General features: G+C 44.7%; 1 protein-coding gene across 5 annotated transcripts in view; it reads left to right on the top strand.

Annotated features, from left to right (window-relative positions):
• The window catches only part of CCDC57 (coiled-coil domain containing 57), a 168,118-nt gene that overhangs the window by 102,674 nt on the left and 41,585 nt on the right, over window positions 1-23,859 (top strand). For 4 of the 5 annotated variants that reach the window (XM_073684157.1, XM_073684156.1, XM_073684158.1 and 1 more), the window contains exons 6-9: window positions 10,132-10,206; window positions 15,778-15,978; window positions 20,893-21,051; window positions 22,526-22,688. In XM_073684157.1, the coding sequence (XP_073540258.1) occupies window positions 10,132-10,206; window positions 15,778-15,978; window positions 20,893-21,051; window positions 22,526-22,688 (598 nt within the window). The remainder of the gene's footprint in view (window positions 1-10,131; window positions 10,207-15,777; window positions 15,979-20,892; window positions 21,052-22,525; window positions 22,689-23,859) is intronic. The other variant, XM_073684160.1, reaches the window with a different exon arrangement.

Below are 23,859 nucleotides of genomic sequence, written 5' to 3'. Positions count from 1 at the left end.
TGTTTCTGTACTAGCACGCCTCCGGTCTCTGTCAGTAGCCCAGCTATGGCTCTTTGTTACTGTACTAGCACACCGCCGGTCACTGTCGTTAGCCCAACTATGGCACTTTGTTACTGTACTAGCACACTGCCGGTCTCTGTCATTAGCTCAGCTATGGCTCTTTGTCACTGTACTACACACTGCCGATCTCTGTCATTAGCTCAGCTATGGCTCTTTGTCACTGTACTAGCACACCGCCGGTCTCTGTCATTAGCTCAGCTATGGGTCTTTGTCACTGTACTAGCACACTGCCGGTCTCTTTCATTAGCTCAGCTATGGCTCTTTGTCACTGCCCTAGCACACCGCCGGTCTCTGTCATTAGCTCAGCTATGGCTCTTTGTCACTGTACTAGCACACTGCCGGTCTCTGTCATTAGCTGAGCTATAGCTCTTTGTCACTGTACTAGCACACTGCTGGTCTCTGTCATTAGCTCAGCTATAGCTCTTTGTTACTGTACTAGCACACTGCCGGTCTCTGTCATTAGCTCAGCTATAGCTCTTTGTCACTGTACTAGCACACTGCCGGTCTCTGTCATTAGCTCAGCTATAGCTCTTTGTTACTGTACTAGCACACTGCCGGTCTCTGTCATTAGCTCAGCTATAGCTCTTTGTTACTGTACTAGCACACTGCCGGTCTCTGTCATTAGCTCAGCTATAGCTGTTTGTTACTGTACTAGCACACTGCCGGTCTCTGTCATTAGCTCAGCTATGGCACTTTGTCACTGTAGTAGCACACTGCCGGTCTCTGTCATTAGCTCAGCTATGGCTCTTTGTCCATGTACTAGCACACTGCCGGTCTCTGTCATTAGCTCAGCTATGGCTCTTTGTCATTGCACTAGCACACCGCCGGTCTCTGTCATTAGGTCAGCTATGGCTCTTTGTCACTGTACTAGCACACTGCCGGTCTCTGTCATTAGCTCAGCTATAGCTCTTTGTCACTGTACTAGCACACTGCCGGTCTCTGTCATTAGCTCAGCTGTAGCTCTTTGTTACTGTACTAGCACACTGCCGGTCTCTGTCATTAGCTCAGCTATGGCACTTTGTTACTATACTAGCACACTGCCGGTCTCTGTCATTAGCTCAGCTATGGCACTTTGTCACTGTACTAGCACACCGCCGGTCTCTGTCATTAGCTCAGCTATGGCTCTTTGTCACTGTACTAGCACACTGCCGGTCTCTGTCATTAGCTCAGCTATGGTACTTTGTCACTGTACTAGCACACCGCCGGTCTCTGTCATTAGCTCAGCTATGGCTCTTTGTCACTGTACTAGCACACTGCCGGTCTCTGTTATTAGCTCAGCTATAGCTCTTTGTCACTGTACTAGCACACTGCCGGTCTCTGTCATTAGCCCAGCTATGGCTCTTTGTCACTGTACTAGCACACTGCCGGTCTCTGTCATTAGCTCAGCTATGGCTCTTTGTCACTGTACTAGCACACTGCCGGTCTCTGTCATTAGCTCAGCTATGGCTCTTTGTCACTGTACTAGCACACTGCCGGTCTCTGTCATTAGCTCAGCTATGGCTCTTTGTCCATGTACTAGCACACTGCCGGTCTCTGTCATTAGCTCAGCTATGGCTCTTTGTCACTGTACTACACACTGCCGGTCTCTGTCATTAGCTCAGCTATGGCACTTTGTCACTGTACTAGCACACTGCCGGTCTCTGTCATTAGCTCAGCTATGGCTCTTTGTCACTGTACTAGCACACTGCCGGTCTCTGTCATTAGCTCAGCTATGGCTCTTTGTCACTGTACTAGCACACCGCCGGTCTCTGTCATTAGCTCAGCTATGGGTCTTTGTCACTGTACTAGCACACTGCCGGTCTCTTTCATTAGCTCAGCTATGGCTCTTTGTCACTGCCCTAGCACACCGCCGGTCTCTGTCATTAGCTCAGCTATGGCTCTTTGTCACTGTACTAGCACACTGCCGGTCTCTGTCATTAGCTGAGCTATAGCTCTTTGTCACTGTACTAGCACACTGCCGGTCTCTGTTATTAGCTCAGCTATAGCTCTTTGTTACTGTACTAGCACACTGCCGGTCTCTGTCATTAGCCCAGCTATGGCTCTTTGTCACTGTACTAGCACACTGCCGGTCTCTGTCATTAGCTCAGCTATAGCTCTTTGTCACTGTACTAGCACACTGCCGGTCTCTGTCATTAGCTCAGCTATAGCTCTTTGTTACTGTACTAGCACACTGCCGGTCTCTGTCATTAGCTCAGCTATGGCTCTTTGTCACTGTACTAGCACACTGCCGGTCTCTGTCATTAGCTCAGCTATGGCTCTTTGTCACTGTACTAGCACACTGCCGGTCTCTGTCATTAGCTCAGCTATAGCTCTTTGTCACTGTACTAGCACACTGCTGGTCTCTGTCATTAGCTCAGCTATAGCTCTTTGTTACTGTACTAGCACACTGCTGGTCTCTGTCATTAGCTCAGCTATGGCTCTTTGTCACTGTACTAGCACACTGCCGGTCTCTGTCATTAGCTCAGCTATGGCTCTTTGTCACTGTACTAGCACACTGCCGGTCTCTGTCATTAGCCCATTTATGGCACTTTGTCACTGTACTAGCTCACTGCCGTTCTCTGTCATTAGCCCAGCTATGGCTCTTTGTCACTGTACTAGCACACCGCCGGTCTGTAATTAGCCCTGCTATGGGCCTTTGTCCCTGTACTGGAACACCGCCGGTCTGTCATTAGCTCAGCTATGGCTCTTTATCACTGTACTGGAACACCGCCGGTCTGTCATTAGCCCAGCTATGGCTCTTTGTCACTGTACTGGAACACCGCTGGTCTCTGTCATTAGCCCAGCTATGGCTCTTTGTCACTGTACTAGCACACTGCCGGTTTCTGTCATTAGCCCAGCTATGGCACTTTGTTACTGTACTAGCACGCCTCCGGTCTCTTTCATTAGCTCAGCTATAGCTCTTTGTCACTGTACTACACACTGCCGGTCTCTGTCATTAGCTCAGCTATGGCACTTTGTCACTGTACTAGCACACTGCCGGTCTCTGTCATTAGCTCAGCTATAGCTCTTTGTCACTGTACTACACACTGCCGGTCTCTGTCATTAGCCCATTTATGGCACTTTGTCACTGTACTAGCTCACTGCCGGTCTCTGTCATTAGCCCAGCTATGGCTCTTTGTCACTGTACTAGCACACCGCCGGTCTGTCATTAGCCCTGCTATGGGCCTTTGTCCCAGTACTGGAACACCGCCGGTCTGTCATTAGCTCAGCTATGGCTCTTTGTCACTGTACTAGCACACCGCCGGTCTCTGTCATTAGCTCAGCTATAGCTATTTGTCACTGTACTAGCACACTGCCGGTCTCTGTCATTAGCCCAGCTATGGCTCTTTGTTACTGTACTAGCACACTGCCGGTCTCTGTCATTAGCTCAGCTATAGCTCTTTGTTACTGTACTAGCACACTGCCGGTCTCTGTCATTAGCCCAGCTATGGCACTTTGTTAGTGTACTAGCACGCCTCCGGTCTCTTTCATTAGCTCAGCTATGGCATTTTGTTACTGTACTAGCACACCTCCGGTCTGTCAGTAGCCCAGCTATGGCACTTTGTCAGTGTACTAGCACACCGCCGTTCTGTCAGTAGCCCAGCTATGGCACTTTGTTACTGTACTAGCACACTGCCGGTCTGTCAGTAGCCCAGCTATGGCACTTTGTCAGTGTACTAGCACACCGCCGGTCTGTCAGTAGCCCAGCTATGGCACTTTGTCAGTGTACTAGCACACTGCCGGTCTGTCAGTAGCTCAGCTATGGCACTTTGTTGCTGTACTAGCACACTGCCGGTCTGTCATTAGCCCAGCTATGGCACTTTGTCAGTGTATTAGCACACCGCCGGTCTGTCATTAGCTCAGCTATGGCTCTTTATCACTGTGCTAGCACACAGCCGGTCTCTATCATTAGCTCAGCTATGGCACTTTGTCACTGTACTAGCACACTGCCGGTCTCTATCATTAGCTCAGCTATGGCACTTTGTCACTGTACTAGCACACTGCCGGTCTCTGTCATTAGCTCAGCTATGGCTCTTTGTCACTGTACTACACACTGCCGGTCTCTGTCATTAGCTCAGCTATGGCACTTTGTCACTGTACTAGCACACTGCCGGTCTCTGTCATTAGCTCAGCTATGGCACTTTGTTACTGTACTAGCACACCGCCGGTCTCTGTCATTAGCCCAGGTATGGCACTTTGTTACTGTACTAGCACACTGCCGGTCTGTCAGTAGCCCAGCTGTGGCACTTTGTCAGTGTACTAGCACACCGCCGGTCTGTCAGTAGCCCAGCTATGGCACTTTGTTACTGTACTAGCACACTGCCGGTCTCTGTCATTAGCTCAGCTATATCTCTTTGTTACTGTACTAGCTCACTGCCGGTCTCTGTCATTAGCTCAGCTATGGAACTTTGTTACTGTACTAGCACACTGCCGGTCTCTGTCATTAGCTCAGCTATGGCTCTTTCTCCATGTACTAGCACACTGCCAGTCTCTGTCATTAGCTCAGCTATGGCTCTTTGTCACTGTACTACACACTGCCGGTCTCTGTCATTAGCTCAGCTATGGCACTTTGTCACTGTACTAGCACACTGCCGGTCTCTGTCATTAGCTCAGCTATGGCTCTTTGTCACTGTACTAGCACACTGCCGGTCTCTGTCATTAGCTCAGCTATGGCTCTTTGTCACTGTACTAGCACACCGCCGGTCTCTGTCATTAGCTCAGCTATGGGTCTTTGTCACTGTACTAGCACACTGCCGGTCTCTTTCATTAGCTCAGCTATGGCTCTTTGTCACTGCCCTAGCACACCGCCGGTCTCTGTCATTAGCTCAGCTATGGCTCTTTGTCACTGTACTAGCACACTGCCGGTCTCTGTCATTAGCTGAGCTATAGCTCTTTGTCACTGTACTAGCACACTGCCGGTCTCTGTCATTAGCTCAGCTATAGCTCTTTGTTACTGTACTAGCACACTGCCGGTCTCTGTCATTAGCTCAGCTATGGCTCTTTGTCACTGTACTAGCACACTGCCGGTCTCTGTCATTAGCTCAGCTATGGCTCTTTGTCACTGTACTAGCACACTGCCGGTCTCTGTCATTAGCTCAGCTATAGCTCTTTGTTACTGTACTAGCTCACTGCCGGTCTCTGTCATTAGCCCAGCTATGGCTCTTTGTCACTGTACTAGCACACTGCCGGTCTCTGTCATTAGCTCAGCTATGGCACTTTGTTACTGTACTAGCACACTGCCAGTCTCTGTCATTAGCTCAGCTATGGCTCTTTGTTACTGTACTAGCACACTGCCGATCTCTGTCATTAGCTCAGCTATGGCACTTTGTCACTGTACTAGCTCACTGCCGGTCTCTGTTATTAGCTCAGCTATAGCTCTTTGTCACTGTACTAGCACACTGCCGGTCTCTGTCATTAGCTCAGCTATGGCTCTTTGTCACTGTACTAGCACACTGCCGGTCTCTGTCATTAGCTCAGCTATGGCACTTTGTTACTGTACTAGCACACTGCCGGTCTCTGTCATTAGCTCAGCTATGGCTCTTTGTCACTGTACTACACACTGCCGGTCTCTGTCATTAGCTCAGCTATGGCACTTTGTCACTGTACTAGCACACTACCGGTCTCTGTCATTAGCTCAGCTATGGCTCTTTGACACTGTACTAGCACACCGCCGGTCTCTTTCATTAGCTCAGCTATGGCTCTTTGTCACTGTACTAGCACACTGCCGGTCTCTGTCATTAGCTCAGCTATGGCTCTTTGTCACTGTACTAGCACACTGCCGGTCTCTGTCATTAGCTCAGCTATGGCTCTTTGTCACTGCACTAGCACACCGCCGGTCTCTGTCATTAGCTCAGCTATGGCTCTTTGTCACTGTACTAGCACACTGCCGGTCGCCCAGCTATGGCACTTTGTTAGTGTACTAGCACGCCTCCGGTCTCTTTCATTAGCTCAGCTATGGCACTTTGTTACTGTACTAGCACGCCTCCGGTCTCTGTCAGTAGCCCAGCTATGGCACTTTGTTACTGTACTAGCACACTTCCGGTCTCTGTCGTTAGCTCAGCTATAGCTCTTTGTTACTGTGCTAGCACACTGCCGGTCTCTGTCGTTAGCCCAGCTATGGCACTTTGTTACTGTACTAGCACACTGCCGGTCTCTGTCATTAGCTCAGCTATAGCTCTTTGTTACTGTACTAGCTCACTGCCGGTCTCTGTCATTAGCTCAGCTATGGCATTTTGTTACTGTACTAGCACACTGCCGGTCTGTCAGTAGCCCAGCTGTGGCACTTTGTCAGTGTACTAGCACACCGCCGGTCTGTCAGTAGCCCAGCTATGGCACTTTGTTACTGTACTAGCACACTGCCGGTCTGTCAGTAGCCCAGCTATGGCACTTTGTCAGTGTACTAGCACACTGCCGGTCTGTCTGTAGCTCAGCTATGGCACTTTGTCAGTGTACTAGCACACCGCCGGTCTGTCAGTAGCCCAGCTATGGCACTTTGTTACTGTACTAGCACACTGCCGGGCTGTCAGTAGCCCAGCTATGGCACTTTGTCAGTGTACTAGCACACTGCCGGTCTGTCAGTAGCTCAGCTATGGCACTTTGTTGCTGTACTAGCACACTGCCGGTCTGTCAGTAGCCCAGCTATGGCACTTTGTCAGTGTACTAGCACACCGCCGGTCTGTCATTAGCTCAGCTATGGCTCTTTATCACTGTGCTAGCACACAGCCGGTCTCTATCATTAGCTCAGCTATGGCACTTTGTCACTGTACTAGCACACTGCCGGTCTCTATCATTAGCTCAGCTATGGCACTTTGTCACTGTACTAGCACACTGCCGGTCTCTGTCATTAGCTCAGCTATGGCTCTTTGTCACTGTACTACACACTGCCGGTCTCTGTCATTAGCTCAGCTATGGCACTTTGTCACTGTACTAGCACACTGCCGGTCTCTGTCATTAGCTCAGCTATGGCACTTTGTTACTGTACAAGCACACCGCCGGTCTCTGTCATTAGCCCAGGTATGGCACTTTGTTACTGTACTAGCACACCGCCGGTCTGTCAGTAGCCCAGCTATGGCACTTTGTTACTGTACTAGCACACTGCCGGTCTCTGTCATTAGCTCAGCTATGGCACTTTGTCACTGTACTAGCACACTGCCGGTCTCTGTCATTAGCTCAGCTATGGCTCTTTGTCACTGTACTACACACTGCCGATCTCTGTCATTAGCTCAGCTATGGCACTTTGTCACTGTAGTAGCACACTGCCGGTCTCTGTCATTAGCTCAGCTATGGCTCTTTGTCCATGTACTAGCACACTGCCGGTCTCTGTCATTAGCTCAGCTATGGCTCTTTGTCACTGTACTACACACTGCCGGTCTCTGTCATTAGCTCAGCTATGGCACTTTGTCACTGTACTAGCACACTGCCGGTCTCTGTCATTAGCTCAGCTATGGCTCTTTGTCACTGTACTAGCACACTGCGGTCTCTGTCATTAGCTCAGCTATGGCTCTTTGTCACTGTACTAGCACACCGCCGGTCTCTGTCATTAGCTCAGCTATGGGTCTTTGTCACTGTACTAGCACACTGCCGGTCTCTTTCATTAGCTCAGCTATGGCTCTTTGTCACTGCCCTAGCACACCGCCGGTCTCTGTCATTAGCTCAGCTATGGCTCTTTGTCACTGTACTAGCACACTGCCGGTCTCTGTCATTAGCTGAGCTATAGCTCTTTGTCACTGTACTAGCACACTGCCGGTCTCTGTCATTAGCTCAGCTATGGCTCTTTGTCACTGTACTAGCACACTGCCGGTCTCTGTCATTAGCTCAGCTATGTCACTTTGTTACTGTACTAGCACACTGCCAGTCTCTGTCATTAGCTCAGCTATGGCTCTTTGTTACTGTACTAGCACACTGCCGATCTCTGTCATTAGCTCAGCTATGGCACTTTGTCACTGTACTAGCTCACTGCCGGTCTCTGTTATTAGCTCAGCTATAGCTCTTTGTCACTGTACTAGCACACTGCCGGTCTCTGTCATTAGCTCAGCTATTGCTCTTTGTCACTGTACTAGCACACTGCCGGTCTCTGTCATTAGCTCAGCTATGGCACTTTGTTACTGTACTAGCACACTGCCGGGGTCTGTCATTAGCTCAGCTATAGCTCTTTGTCACTGTACTAGCACACTGCCGGTCTCTGTCATTAGCTCAGCTATAGCTCTTTGTTACTGTACTAGCACGCTGCCGGTCTCTGTCATTAGCTCAGCTATAGCTCTTTGTCACTGTACTACACACTGCCGGTCTCTGTCATTGGCTCAGCTATGGCTCTTTGTCACTGTACTAGCACACTGCCGGTCTCTATCATTAGCTCAGCTATGGCTCTTTGTCACTGTACTAGCACACTGCCGGTCTCTGTCATTAGCCCATTTATGGCACTTTGTCACTGTACTAGCTCACTGCCGGTCTCTGTCATTAGCCCAGCTATGGCTCTTTGTCACTGTACTAGCACACCGCCGGTCTGTCATTAGCCCTGCTATGGGCCTTTGTCCCAGTACTGGAACACCGCCGGTCTGTCATTAGCTCAGCTATGGCTCTTTGTCACTGTACTAGCACACTGCCGGTCTCTGTCATTAGCTCAGCTATAGCTCTTTGTCACTGTACTAGCACACTGCCGGTCTCTGTCATTAGCCCAGCTATGGCTCTTTGTTACTGTACTAGCACACTGCCGGTCTCTGTCATTAGCTCAGCTATAGCTCTTTGTTACTGTACTAGCACACTGCCGGTCTCTGTCATTAGCCCAGCTATGGCACTTTGTTAGTGTACTAGCACGCCTCCGGTCTCTTTCATTAGCTCAGCTATGGCACTTTGTTACTGTACTAGCACGCCTCCGGTCTCTGTCGTTAGCTCAGCTATAGCTCTTTGTTACTGTACTAGCACACTGCCGGTCTCTGTCGTTAGCCCAGCTATGGCACTTTGTTACTGTACTAGCACACTGCCGGTCTCTGTCATTAGCTCAGCTATAGCTCTTTGTTACTGTACTAGCTCACTGCCGGTCTCTGTCATTAGCTCAGCTATGGCATTTTGTTACTGTACTAGCACACTGCCGGTCTGTCAGTAGCCCAGCTGTGGCACTTTGTCAGTGTACTAGCACACCGCCGGTCTGTCAGTAGCCCAGCTTTGGCACTTTGTTACTGTTCTAGCACACTGCCGGTCTGTCAGTAGCCCAGCTATGGCGCTTTGTCAGTGTACTAGCACACCGCCGGTCTGTCAGTAGCCCAGCTATGGCACTTTGTTACTGTACTAGCACACTGCCGGTCTGTCAGTAGCCCAGCTATGGCACTTTGTCAGTGTACTAGCACACTGCCGGTCTGTCTGTAGCTCAGCTATAGCACTTTGTCAGTGTACTAGCACACCGCCGGTCTGTCATTAGCTCAGCTATGGCTCTTTATCACTGTGCTAGCACACAGCCGGTCTCTATCATTAGCTCAGCTATGGCACTTTGTCACTGTACTAGCACACTGCCGGTCTCTATCATTAGCTCAGCTATGGCACTTTGTCACTGTACTAGCACACTGCCGGTCTCTGTCATTAGCTCAGCTATGGCACTTTGTCACTGTACTAGCACACTGCCAGTCTCTGTCATTAGCTCAGCTATGGCACTTTGTTACTGTACTAGCACACCGCCGGTCTCTGTCATTAGCCCAGGTATGGCACTTTGTTACTGTACTAGCACACTGCCGGTCTGTCAGTAGCCCAGCTGTGGCACTTTGTCAGTGTACTTGCACACCGCCGGTCTGTCAGTAGCCCAGCTATGGCACTTTGTTACTGTACTAGCACACTGCCGGTCTGTCAGTAGCCCAGCTATGGCACTTTATCAGTGTACTAGCACACTGCCGGTCTCTGTCATTAGCTCTGCTATGGCTCTTTGTCACTGTACTAGCACACTGCTGGTCTGTCAGTAGCCCAGCTATGGCACTTTGTCACTGTAGTAGCACACTGCCGATCTCTGTCAGTGGCCCAGCTATGGCACTTTGTCAGTGTACTAGCACACTGCCGGTCTCTGTATGTGCCACTCATGGATCTATTGTTTCTATTTATGGCTTGTAGAATAAAGGAACTGGATGAGAAACTACAGTCACTGCAGCATCAGATGGTGAAGCAAGAGGAGACATTCCAAAGAAAGTAAGTAGGACTAGAGAACCCCTCCAGCAGGGTCTATGTTTGTTTTTCCAGGAGCATAGATATTCATCAGTGTCACTCTCTGGCGGTATAGTTTGTTGCTAAGCAGAAATATAAATGTACTCATACACTGCCTATCGCCAGAAATCTAATCAATACTTATAAATGAAAAAATCATACTTTTACCAGTTACCCTTTAACCATATCAGAACCCAAAAAGAAATCAGGAGTTCATAGACATCCTCTTCTGTTATATGTTTGCATTACTGTTACAGTATATAGCGGTAATTTATTGGAGGTTTGTGCCTCTCTGTACAGTGGCAGGGGAGTAAGCGATGCCTACTTGGCTTACTATTTAGAATACGCAGGTTTATGTACACAGCAGGCTGGACATACCATTGGTACAACCTGTGCTTTCAGAAATGGAAGTGTTAATACATTATTTTTATCAATTAGCAAAATACAAAGTGAACGAACAAAAAAGAAATCAGATCAATAGTTGGTACACTTGTACACAGATTTTGAAGGAATTTGGCAGGGAGGTTGATCCAAACATCTTGGAGACCATCAAGGGGGCATCTGATAGGCTCCAAGTTTATTCTGCAGCAGGACAATGACCTCAAATATAAAGCAAGTGTCATTAAAAACTATCCTCAGCATAAAGAAGAACAAAGAGTCCTGAAAGTGATGATATGTCTTCTCAGAACCCAGATCTCAACATTATTGCATCTGTCTAGGATTACATGAACAAACAGAAGGATTTGCACAAGTCGACATCCACAGAAGATCTGTAGTTAGTTCTTCAAGATGTTTGGAACAACCTCCCTGCTAGGTACAAGTGTACCTAGAAGAATCGATGCTGTTCTAAAGGGAAGGGTTGATCACACCGAATATTGATGTGATTTAGATTTCTCTCTTGTTCATTCACTTTCCGTTTTGTTAATTGGTAAAAATAAATTAACACTTCTATTTGTGAAAGCATTCTTACTTTGTATTCTTATTTTCCAATAAAACTTTAGCACAGAACCGTATATTATTTTCTTTCTTCCTTAATATATGTTGGTGAATAGGTGAAATGTCCTTTGGCATCGGAATGTAATGATAGTGCAATTATAAGGGTGATGTCTGGAAAGCACTGTGGAATTAATGGCGCTATGTAAGTGAGTAAAAAAATTGTACAATAGTTTAAATAGTATTTTTTGTAGCATGTAGCTGTTATTAGGAACATGCTGTGGTAGAACAGATGCTGTAAGACCTAATTAATAACCTGCAGATGGGGGAGGGGGAGGTAATCAATTACAGAAGATGAGCCTGAGAAGGATGGAGTTCTCTTGTTCTGGTATCACGATGGGGCATATGGGCTTTTTGTTTGCCATACAGTAAATTGCTTGTGATATCCTAGTAACGTGGAATATTAATGAAGCTTTAATAAAACCAAGCAACATGTCGTCCTATATTTACAAGCTGTTTATAGCCCTGAAGATAACATATTTCCATCCTGTAATTTCCATGAATGATAGTGCAGAATGTTAAAGAGGATCTGTCATCTGTAATCTGTCATGACCATGTATCTATTTCCATTTGGGAATCTGCACCCTGTTGTATTACAGCTGCTCTGGTCACATTGGGCACCAGAAGCGAAGCCTCACTATGGCAGACCTGTGTACAGACCTGTCGTACTACTCACTGTACACTGCTTACTGCCAGAGCTGGTAATGGCTAATCCATGGGGTGTTGGACCCCCATGATCTGATATTGATGACCTATTCTAAGGCTTCTCAATATAATACTAGTAGACAACCCCTTTAAATAGAATTATCAAGGATGTGACCTGTGGTGAGCAAAGGAAGGCAACCTGCAAGAACTAAAAAACAAGAGTAACCAATATTATACTGAGTATGAAAAGCAGGCATATGTGAAAAACTCATAATCCCAGTCCATTTCACAAGCCCTCCTGGTGGAAAGCAGATGCATTTGTTAACTAAGTATTGATCCTGGACAACCTCTTAAAGGGGTTGGCTACTTTACTTTATCAGATGTATTGGGGACAGGATATTGTGTACATCTTCTATGATAAAGGTATGACCGGTTTTTCTCCTGCTCTAGTTAGTGCATCTTTCCTCGTAGACTGCACAGTTCTCCATGCAGTGGCCGCTGGTGGAGGAGCATGTGACCAGACCTGTCCATCAGTCTCCTCCAATAGAAAAGCAGCTTTCCCTGTGCGGTGTTTTCCAATTGGAGGAGACTGATGGACAGTTCTGGTCACATGCTTCTCCACCAGTGGCCATTGCATGGAGAACTGTGCAGTCTGCGAGGAAAGCAGCAGTAACAATGGCAGGCGGAGAGCCTGTAATCCTTATATCATAGTAAGGGCCACAAAATCCTGTGTCCAACACATCTGGTACAGTAAAGATAATGTGGCCGACCCCTTTAACTGATTCTGCAATCAGCAATAGACAGTGCAACACAGAAGCTATAGAAGGAAATCCATGCAAAAATTTTAATGAAAACTAATTGCAAAAATGACTTTTAGCCCCAATTACATGTATTTAAAGCCCCACTCCGGTGATTTTTTTTTAATTTGCCTGTTTGTTAGGTATCGTGTGTGTAAGTGTAATGGTAGTAGTAATATACTCACCGGTTGCTATCTTCTTCCAGTTTCAGTGGTGCTCCAGGTTCTTCTGGCGTCACGTCACCACATCTGTAACCTGCCAGCTCACTGTGTGGAGCAGTGGGCACTTTCTCAATGTAAGTTTATGAGACTCAGAACAAGACCGCAGTGTCTCTTTCTGAGTCTCAGACTTGCATTGATTAAATTCAACTGTGTGAGTCGGAAAGTCTCAAATGCAATCATGTGACATCGGAAAGCTTCTGAAAAATGCAGAACACCGCGAACATGAGTATGTTACCACTACCATTACACTTACACACATGATCTCTAAAAAACGGGTAAATTAAAAAATTCATCGGAGTGGGGCTTTAGCAAAAAAAAAAAAATTGCCCCAAAAATGGACAACCTTTTTAAAGACTATAAGAGGTGAAGTCTTTAAAGAAGCTCTCCCACAAAACTTTTTATCGCCTAAACTTAAATGTAGTGTAGGGTAATTGTGGTGATATACTCACCGATCGCCTTCTCCAGTTTCCAGCTTCTGGGTCACGTGATGACTATTCCGACTTGTCGGATCACATTGGGGTTTACGTGTGAGCCGGATGTCGATCTTACAATGTAAAGTCTATGAAGCATCAGAACGAGGCAGTGACTGTGACAGAGTTGATGTCAATCACAGTTGAAGTCTGTCTGGTAAAGGGAACTTGTCAAGAAATTCATGCTATCCTAACCTCAGGCAGCATGAAATACCAACAGGCTCTTTATGCTTAACTCTGAAAGGCAACTTTTCTCTATATTTACATATAGGGAGAGACCTGTCAATCAAGCCAAGCAAAGCCGATAGTTCTCCCTGAGCTGGATCTTCTTTTTTTCTGAGTTTCAGAGTAAGGGTGTGTTCACACAACTTTATTTTATGGTAGTTGCAATGCCCGGCCCAACTCCTTTGCACTACAGTGGGTACGGAAAGTATTCAGACCCCTTTAAATTTTTCACTCTTTGTTTCATTGCAGCCATTTGGTAAATTCTAAGTTCAATTCTAAGTTTGGTAAGTTCATTTTTTTTTCTCATTAAAGTACACTCCGCACCCCATCTTGACTGAAAAAAACAGACATGTAGAAATTTTTGCAAATTTATTAAAAAAGAAAAACTGAAATATCATATGGTCATAAGTATTCAGACCCTTTGCTCAGACACTCATATTTAAGTCACATGCTGTCCATTTCCTTATGATCCTCCTTGAGATGGTTCTACTCCTTCATTGGAGTCCAGCTGTGTTTAATTAAACTGATAGGACTTGATTTGGAAAGGCACACACCTGTCTATATAAGAACTCACAGCTCACAGTACATGTCAGACCAAATGAGAATCATGAGCTCAAAGGAACTGCCCAAGGAGCTCAGAGACAGAATTGTGGCAAGGCACAGTTCTGGCCAAGGTTACAAAACAATTTCTGCAGTACTTGCAGTACTCAAGGTTCCTAAGAGCACAGAGGCCTCCATAATCCTTAAATGGAAGAAGTTTGGGACCACCAGAAGTCTTCCTAGACCTGGCCGTCCAGCCAAACTGAGCAATCCTAGGAGAAGAGCCTCGTTGAGAGAGTTAAAGAATAACCCCAAGATCACTGTGCCTGAGCTCCAGAGATGCAGTAGGAAGATGGGAGAAAGTTCCACAAAGTCAACTATCACTGCAACCCTTCACCAGTCGGGCCTATATGGCAGAGTGGCCTGATGGAAGCCTCTCCTCAGTGCAAGACATATGAAAGGCCGCATAGAGTTTGCTCAAAAACACATGAAGTACTCCCAGACTATGAGAAATAAGATTCTCTGCTCTGATGAGACGAAGATAGAACTTTTTGGTGATAATTCTAAGCGGTATGTGTGGAGAAAACCAGGCACTACTCATCACCTGCCCAATACAATCCCAACAGTGAAACATGGTGGTGGCTGCATCATGCTATGGGGGTGTTTTTCAGCTTCAGGGACAGGACGACTGGTTGCCATTGAAGGAAACATGAATGCGGCCAAGTACAGAGATATCCTAGATGAAAACCTCTTCCAGAGTGCTCTGGACCTCAGACTTGGCCGAAGGTTCACCTTCCAACAAGACAATGACCCTAAGCACACATCTAAAATAACAAAGGAGTGGCTTCAGAACAACTCTGTGACCATTGTTGACTGGCCCAGCCAGAGCCCTGACCTAAACCCAATTGAGCATCTCTGGAGAGACCTGAAAATGGCTGTTCACCAACGTTCACCATCCAACCTGACGGAACTGGAGAGGATCTGCAAGGAAGAATGGCAGAGGATCCCCAAATCCAGGTGTGAAAAATTTGTTGCGTCATTCCCAAGACGACTCATGGCTGTACTAGCTCAAAAGGGTGCTTCTACTCAGTACTGAGCAAAGGGTCTGAATACTTATGACCATGTGATATTTCAGTTTTTCTTTTTTAATAAATTTGCAAAAATTTCTACATTTCTGTTTTTTTCTTCAGTCAAGATGGGGTGCAGAGTGTGCATTAATGAGAAAAAAATGAACTTTTTAGCATTTACCAAATGGCTGCAATGAAACAAAGAGTGAAAAATTTAAAGGGGTCTGAATACTTTCCGTACCCACTGTATAAGCCTCATAGGCATATAAGAGTCTGTGGCCCAAATACGGACAACAAAATATGGTCCTGGTGATGCACCCTAAAATACTGTTCTCTGTGAGAAAGCTTGAAGCTAGGGCTGCTAGAATTTACTGACCAAAAAAAAAGGAAAATCTGAATTTTAAACAGTGCTAAAAAAAGCATAATTTATTGAAAGACAGTATTTGGCACCCATTGACAAAACTGCTCGAAAAATGGAATGGCTACCCGTCCAGGGTTTGAGCAGTAATGTTGTCCTCATGACCGACCTGCATTAGAAACAAAGACTGAACCAATATAATAAAGATACAAATGACTATTTTCTGATGTGACATTGCAGACATGTGCAGCTAGACCGCCTTGCTCGTGAGAAGGAGTCGGCGCAGGGATCTATGAAGGAAGCGCATACTGAGCATGTGCAGCAGCTGGAGAAGCAGAAGAAGGAGCTGCAGATGTGTGTAGAAACGCTACAGGTGGAGCAGCAAAGAGCTCAGGGCAGTCAGCAAGCAGTGCTGGCAGGAAAGGACTCCGCCATTGACAAGTAGGTACAAACGCGTCAGCACCGAATACTGTGATATTAACATGATACCGAGTTTTAGGAGAACATTATCTCCCGGAAGCGGTGTAGATATTAACTTCAAAAGATGTGTCCTGCTATACAGCCTCTCTCTACACACAAGGATTGGCGTTTAGCACATAGATTATCAAGCAATCCCAGCATAATGCCTGCTTTACTGGCTCAGCAGTAGTTGTAATTCTAATAGCTTTATAGTGGTGTACACTGTGGCAAAGTATTGTTTCTCCAGCTGGCACGAGGAATCTTAAATACAAGGTTGTGCTTCGTGATGTGCAAATTAGCCCTCCTCCAGAAAACGGTAGTGTCTTGCTTGTGTCACCTATGGCAAGTAGCTACACTATAAGTCAGTAAGTCAATGTCGCGAGTAAAGCACCACTCAATTGTTTTTTTATTGTAGCCCTGAAGAAATGCCACTAATGTAAGGCCCCTGCACTTAGTCTTACACTTACCAGCGGCCGTCTTCTTCTGTTCTCAGCACCACTCCAGTCGGTCTACAGCAGTTTGTGACCTGCCGGATCGCTTCAGTGTTTCATGGAGCGAGCCAATGGTCACTTCTCAACGTAAGTCTGAGAGTCTGGTTCTGGCTCTTATAGACTAACATTGAGAGCTTGTGATTGCTACCTTTTGATTTTCAGTCAATCAGAAGTTGCGGTTACAAGATGGCGGCGTGGGACTGGAGCAGTGCTGGGAATAGCTGAAGACGGCGGGTGGTGAGTATGATATTAGGTGCAGTGATCTTACAGTAGTAGCACCACTCCACGCTGCAATAATAAAAATGCTGGAGTGGTGCTTTTAAGAATATACGACAGATCGCAGCCTTCTCCCAAAGAAAGTGTCTAAAGTAACTTTATACCATAAGTATTGTATACACACAGAATGTTTTTCTGCCATTTGTGTATGAAAAACACAAGACTAATTGGATATATGAATCTGTGGTGTACAGTTGGCAGTGGGTTATATTAATAGTTTAACCTCTGATTGTCGTGGCATAATTAAGAGATGTGTCCTAAAGGCAAATGATTCCTGTTCTGCATTATCAGAAGCCTGTGAGAGGAGCTTCAGGGACATGATATGTGTCCTCTAATTCAGTGATCTCATGTTGTACTTGAGGCATTATTGGATTCAGGCTGTATCCTCGGAGAGCGATGATCTCATGTTTATCCTGTTCTCCTCTGTGTCTCAGTAATGGGAGACCTTTCTGGATAACTTCCAAGAAGTGCTGAGATAGTGGAGACAGTGCCCTAAAGTTTATAATTTACAGACAGACAGTCACCCCATAAACATATATCATACAGATAAGGTTGTGTGACACTCTGTACGTGTATAAAGTGCTATGGCTACGTTTTATGTAGTCTTATGTGATTATCCTTGCTTTGCTCATCATTTTTTTTAATTAAAGAGATGACCTTGGACTAACATATTGATGATCTAGCCAGAGGATACATCCTCAATAGCAGATTGGTGGTCCGATACCCAGCGAAAAGAAGATGAGTTGCAGTACCTGGCAGCGGCCACTAAACACTGTATGGAGCTAGTGTTCTTCTCTGCACATTGTTTACATCTGCCGCTGGGGGTGCCGGGTGTCAGACCCCAGTGATAAGATGTTGAAGACCTGTCCTACAGATAAGTCATTGATATGTTAGATCCAGACAAACACTTTAATGAGAAGAACTAGTGAATACTGCACTGGACAATAATAGAGGCTACAAGAATCTGTAGACGATAAGAATAGAACTTTGTGTGCAAAATGAATGAACATTTTATATAAATTATATATAGATAAAAGCTGTAAAATGATGTTTAAAGGGATTGTCCACTTTCTTCCAGAAACAATCTCTTTGTTCTGGGAAAAGCACCTGTATGTGGCTCTCCTGTTGTGCCAATATTGGCCTCCAGCTGCCCATCTAGCCGCAGTGTAAGAAATTAATGTGGCATTCTCCGCAGCATTAGGATGATGATGATGTGGGTGACGGTCATATGATTACACTCCAAGACCACCTCCTCTGCTGTCTCCACTGCTGAGCAGACACTAAATGCATGCAATGCTTGCACAGATACACACAGCTGAATCTCTTGTATCTGTGTAAATGCTGGATGCATTCAGTAGCTTCACATAAGTAGGCAAAGCCATCGGCAATGGGTGTCTCTCTGCTGCAATGACCATGGTGAGTGCTAGCACGTCTTTTTTCAGTTTACCCTCTCAATGAGGTAGTCAAAAAGTGACCATGACCATGTTCTCTCGATGGTTGTGAGAGGGAGGGGCTCTATCTTTCATTGCATTGCCTCCATTTTTTCATGGGAATCCGATTGCGGAGCGTCGATGGTTGCTATTTAATAGACTCTAGGTCTGCCAGCTACAGTCGGTCTGTTAGGCCCTGCCACAAGTAGGGTCTAACAGGTCATTTGTCAATCTAATACAGACTGATCTAATGTACTGTATTACATTGGTATTGAAGTCTATTTGACTAGCGATTTTAAGATATAAATAGCTGAAGTCCCTAAGTGAGACTGAGTAGAAAAAAAAGTTTAATAAAATTTGTAATAATGAAACACTAAAATATCATGGAAAAATGTTTTATCACTAAATAAGAGGATTTTTGGACTCACCATATAATATCTTTCTTGTTGTAGCCTTCATTGGGAGATACAGGAAACCATGAGTGTATGTTGCTGCCACCAGGAGGCTGACACTATGAATTACAACCTTATGTAAAAATGTCGGTTCATTTCCAGCAGGCTGCACCCACCTACCAGCATCAGTTATTCAGTTAGTAAGCAAAGCAGTAGGAGAAGCAGAATTTTTTTTTACTATTATTAATGCACACACACACCCAACGGGGCAACATAAACAAAGGGTGGGTACTATGTCCCCCAATGAAGGCTACGAGAAAGGGATTTTATGTTAAGGCCAAAAATCTTTTCTCTGTACCAAAGCAGTCCCTAGAGTGTGAAATATGTATAAATCTGTGAGGTAAATCCCTCGGGAGATAACCCCAGCCACTACCACTTGTAGAAACTTTTTACCCAGACTCTTATCCTCCGAGGCGAAAGTGTGAACTCTGTAGAATTTTAAGAAAGTGTGAAAGGAGTACTAAGTAGCATCCTTACAAAGCTGCAAGATTGACATTCCCGAAAGCTCTCACTGCTCAAGTGGAATGAGTCTTGACCTCCTGGCGAGGACACTTTGTCATAAGCTTCCAGGAGGGCAATGCAGTGGGCAATAGTCGCCTTAGGCAGAGAGTCCTCGTTGATGTCCTTCTAGGGTGATGAACAGGGAATCTGAAAGTCTGAAGGAAGCTGTCACCATCAGATAGTGACGCATCGCTCTGATCAGATCCAAACAGAGAAAGGATTTCTCTGCAGGATTAGTAGCACCATTTTAATGGAAATTTTTTTATTTTTTTTCCTTCCAGTTTGCCTTAACACCTATGAGGCACCTGAAGAAACTTCCTAAATGCGGTTCTGAATACTTTGATGGGTACAGTTTTTAAATGGTGTCTTGTTTGAGGGTTCTCTGAAATTTAGGCCCCTCAGTCACTTCAACAGTGGTCCTTTAAATAACAGTTGTAAATTTTATTGAAAATCTGAAAAGTAAATGGACATTTGTAGAATGATGCTGATGTAAAGTAGACATATGTAAATGTAATGTTTCTCTTTTGCCTGTTTTTTTTTTTTTTTTTTACAACATTTAAACATAAAAAGTTACAAACCTGCTCAGAAATGGTCTGGTGAACATGAAATCACTCCAGAGAGTGATTGGTGCATTTGCAACAAATTTTGTGACTTTTCAAAAAGTTGCCTTTTATGAATTAAATGAAAACATGTGGAAAGCGCTAAACCACGACCACAGTAACAAATATAAAAAAAAACAGGTAAACACAAACAAAATAGACTTAATAAAAAGCAGAAATGGAAAGATGGATTTGGTGCAAACAAACAAAAGAAATGCGCAAAACATCAAAAACTTGACAAAAAACATGCGCAAATGCAGGAATGAATCGCACCCTTAGTCTGCATATGACTTGGGAAGGGCTGATGTTATGGTAAGCTATAGGTTAGGGTGAGCAGCACGGACTGGAGGTAGTGATGCAGTGGAAAAGGACAGCAGGTGAATCAGTAAGGACCAGGACAGCAGGGTATGCAGGACAGCAGATGAGCAAGCGAAATTGGAAGTGCTAGATTTAGTCGCACACAGGACACCAGAGAAGTACATGCAATGAGGAACTTACAGCAGGGATATGGTTGAAGGAAACCTATATCTGCAGGAGACCTGCAAACACTGTCTGCAGGTAAGTAAACTTTCTGGATGTGACAGGTTCCCTTTAATATCAGGGACGTATATGCAATCCAGTACCTTGATAAGAGAAATGAGCGAGTTGTAGTTTGAATCAGCAGAGCCGAGAGGTCATTTGCAGGATAGATACTGGTCAGTAGTCAGTAGGTCCTGGGAACGTAATTAGTCTACTGGCTAAAACAGAGTCTTGAGGTGGACGAGGCAAACTCCTGCAAAAGCATGTAGTAGCTAAGTGCTATACTTTCCTGAATACTCAGGCCCACATGCCTGAGCTGGCCTTAACAGGTGATGGGTGATGACATCAGAGATGCCTGCCAGGTGACTAGAGTAACCTGGCGTGGCCTAGTACAGAGGAAGCTAGCCATAGGAGAAGGAGTCAAGGCCTGGTCCTGAGCCGGTGAGTAACAGCTAACTTTTGACCATGCAGGAATTTGAGAGGGGCTACCTAAGTTTTTCCATTTGCCATTACCCCAGACAATTATATGAAGAGTCTCCGAATTCTTGAAAATATATTCTCTTATAGTCTGGAATAAGCCGATTTTCTAAAACTAGGGTTACTAAAATACAGCTCCTTTTTTCTAAAGGTTGAAGGATGATGTCTCCGCGCTGAAGAACGGCTGGGATTCCTATGTTACCCAAGTATCTAAAGATACTGTCAGTAAAGACCTCCAGATTCAGGCTTTGCAGGGAGAAGAGCACAAGATGAAAGCTGAAATGACTAAGTACCAAAAAGACATTGAAAGGTAAATTAGGAGGGGAGGTTGTTGTCAGTAGAAGATAATGATTTTTTATTTCAGTCAGCCGCACATTATGGTGCTACGTTGGTCAGTAAAGACGCAGTGTCAATCTCTGCACAACCGCAGTCTTCTAGAGTAATCCACCAATCTCACATTGATGGCCTATATCACAGACAACACAACCATGTTCACTTAGCATGTCACTGGGAGAAAACGTAGAGATTTTATATTTTATGGTATTGGGAGGACATTGTTATTGTGGCCACTAGGTGGCACCATTTTCTTATTGTAAGGGTCACGTAGGAGCCTTTTACATCTAGTATGTCTCTGCTCACTATTATGGTTCCCTAATCTTATTTTTCCCTTAGTATAATTAAAAAAAATACTGGCGGGAAGCTGATGATAAAACGGATCTGATAGTTTCCTGTGGGGTCAGATTTGTGTTTGGCAGCTTCCGTATTAAACACCATTGTATTTTGTGAACCTCCCCTAACCTAGCGGATTTCACTAGAAAGGTATTTTAGGGGTTCAAAAAAGTTTCCCTCCCCAAATCTGCAATTAATAAACTTACCACTGACATAGGGGTATCCTCGGCCTTTTGTATTTTCTAGGCATCTGGAGTAATGTAATGTGACTGTATTTTCTGGCTGCTGTGACATTTCATCAATGGTAACGTCCCAGGGCAACCATTAGATGGACACCAGAAGACATCTGTTTTAGTAAGCAGATTGTTTAATTTCATTGATGAACTGAAGAATACACAGAAGAAGCTGTAAGGATATGTTCACACTGCGTTTCTTGACGTGGTTTTGGGCATGGATTCCAAGTCAAAATCCACTTCTGTTTGCAAGTAGCTTCCCATTCATTTGAATGAGAAAACTTGTCTATAGTGCATGTCGTGCTTTTTTACACATGCTTTTTAACGTGTGTTAAAAAAAAAAGCATCATATCAGTTTTTTGGCTTGTAGTTCTTTTTTGATTTTTTTTTTGTTTTTTTTATCAAATTTTTGCATCAGAAATGCATCAAAAATCACACCATACTGATACACTTCATGAATTAAAAAACCGCACCACAACCAACATCGGGTAACACTCCAAAAGCCACATTAGAACAACGTAAAATAACTCGTGTCCTTGCAAAACCACACCAAAAACCGCATGTGCTTAGGGTATGTGCATATAGTCTTTGAGGAGTTTTTTTAAACAGGCATGCTTAAAAAATACCCCAAAAATCACTTAAAAATCGCTTGAAAGACTCTTCCTATTCATTTGTATTGTAAAACCACTTTGCTGTTTAGTTTTTCTAGCATTTTTCTTCCACTTCAGGTGTTGAAAAACACCTGACGTCAAAGATGTCCAAAGAGGGGCAGACGTCCAAAGAGACCATTCACATTCCTGCTTTCATTTCTCAATGGTCTTATAGAAGATGGGACTTACACATGTCTACTTGGGTGTGATTATATTTTTTACTTTCCATCAGGTACCAGCAACAACTGGCATGCTCATTGGAACGGGAGAGGATTTTAGAGCAGGCCAGGGTACAGGTGGAATTGGACTGGCAGAAGCGTTGTGAACAGGTAGAGAAAGCACAGTATCAGAAATCAGAGGAACTGGTAGAGAATCTCAGTAAGGCCAAGGAACAGGTAAGGTTTCTGGAGAATAATAGCTACATATTGGGCATGTCTTATGCCATAGCTGTCTTCTTCTCACATACATTGCAGTATTTTGTAGGTAAGCTCAGTGCACATTGCTGCAATCCTTCTGTCTGGGGTATATGTCAGGACTAGTGATGAGCGAGTATGTTCTGTTAACCCTTTCGCCGAGTATGCTCGGGCGAGCTCCGAGTATTTATAGCTGCTCGGTGATATGGTTGAATCGCTCCCGTGTGCATGATTTGCAACTGTTTGACAGCTTTAGTACATGTGAGGAATGTGTAAGAAGCAGACATTCCTCACATGTATTAAAGCTGTCAAACAGTTGCAAATCATGCACACGGGAGCGATTCAACCATATCACCGAGCAGCTGTAACTACTCATCACTAGTCAGGACATAAAACAATTATTCTTCATTTCCTTTTTTTTTTTTTTTAATTTGTTTGCTTTTTTTGTGGTTTTGTGATCTTAATTGCTGATTTTGGTGCCAAATTAATCAAAATGATGCACATTATTCATGAATTTGGCACAAAGTAAAAATTGGCTTTCTTCCTGTCTCAAACTTTTATTTGGTGCCAAAAGTCGCCCAAAAAACTGCAGCAAAGTTTTGGCATACTCCGATATATAAAAAAAGAACCAGAGAAAGAAAAAATACCCAATAAAAATTAACTTTTAATAATTATCCTTAAAAGTGTACTCAATAGTACAAATGGGACAAAACTACCCATATCAACATAGAAACACCATATGAGGGAGGGATAGTATGGTACTATATAATACAGTCAGGCTTACCCTAAATGGTCCTAATGGAATGGCTCTCCCTACCTGACAGTGGAGTGTTTTCACCCTACAAGTTCAGATTGGTGTCCCGCTCCTCGGAGGCTGTCCCTCACCTTTCCCTAGGTATCCCTAAACAAGCACACAAATAAATAACACACATATAAAGACCAGTCATAAAAACTAGTCATGTCATAATTGACATGCTACGCAACAGAAAACACACAGAATTTATGTCAGTGGGGAGTGAACCAAAAATATATATGTGAATACACCGAGGAATAAATCGCCTAGATGTGAGAATTGTCCACTCACACAGATAAAGATATCTACTGGTCAGAAATATCAAAAGAATAAAACAATGGACTTCTCTCTAGTCCATCT

Source organism: Phyllobates terribilis, unplaced genomic scaffold, assembly GCF_046119375.1.
Source record: "Phyllobates terribilis strain yellow unplaced genomic scaffold, ASM4611937v1 Scaffold_5__5_contigs__length_657084704, whole genome shotgun sequence".
Taxonomy (NCBI): Eukaryota; Metazoa; Chordata; class Amphibia; order Anura; family Dendrobatidae; genus Phyllobates; species Phyllobates terribilis.
This window is presented reverse-complemented; position numbering and strand designations above follow the sequence as displayed.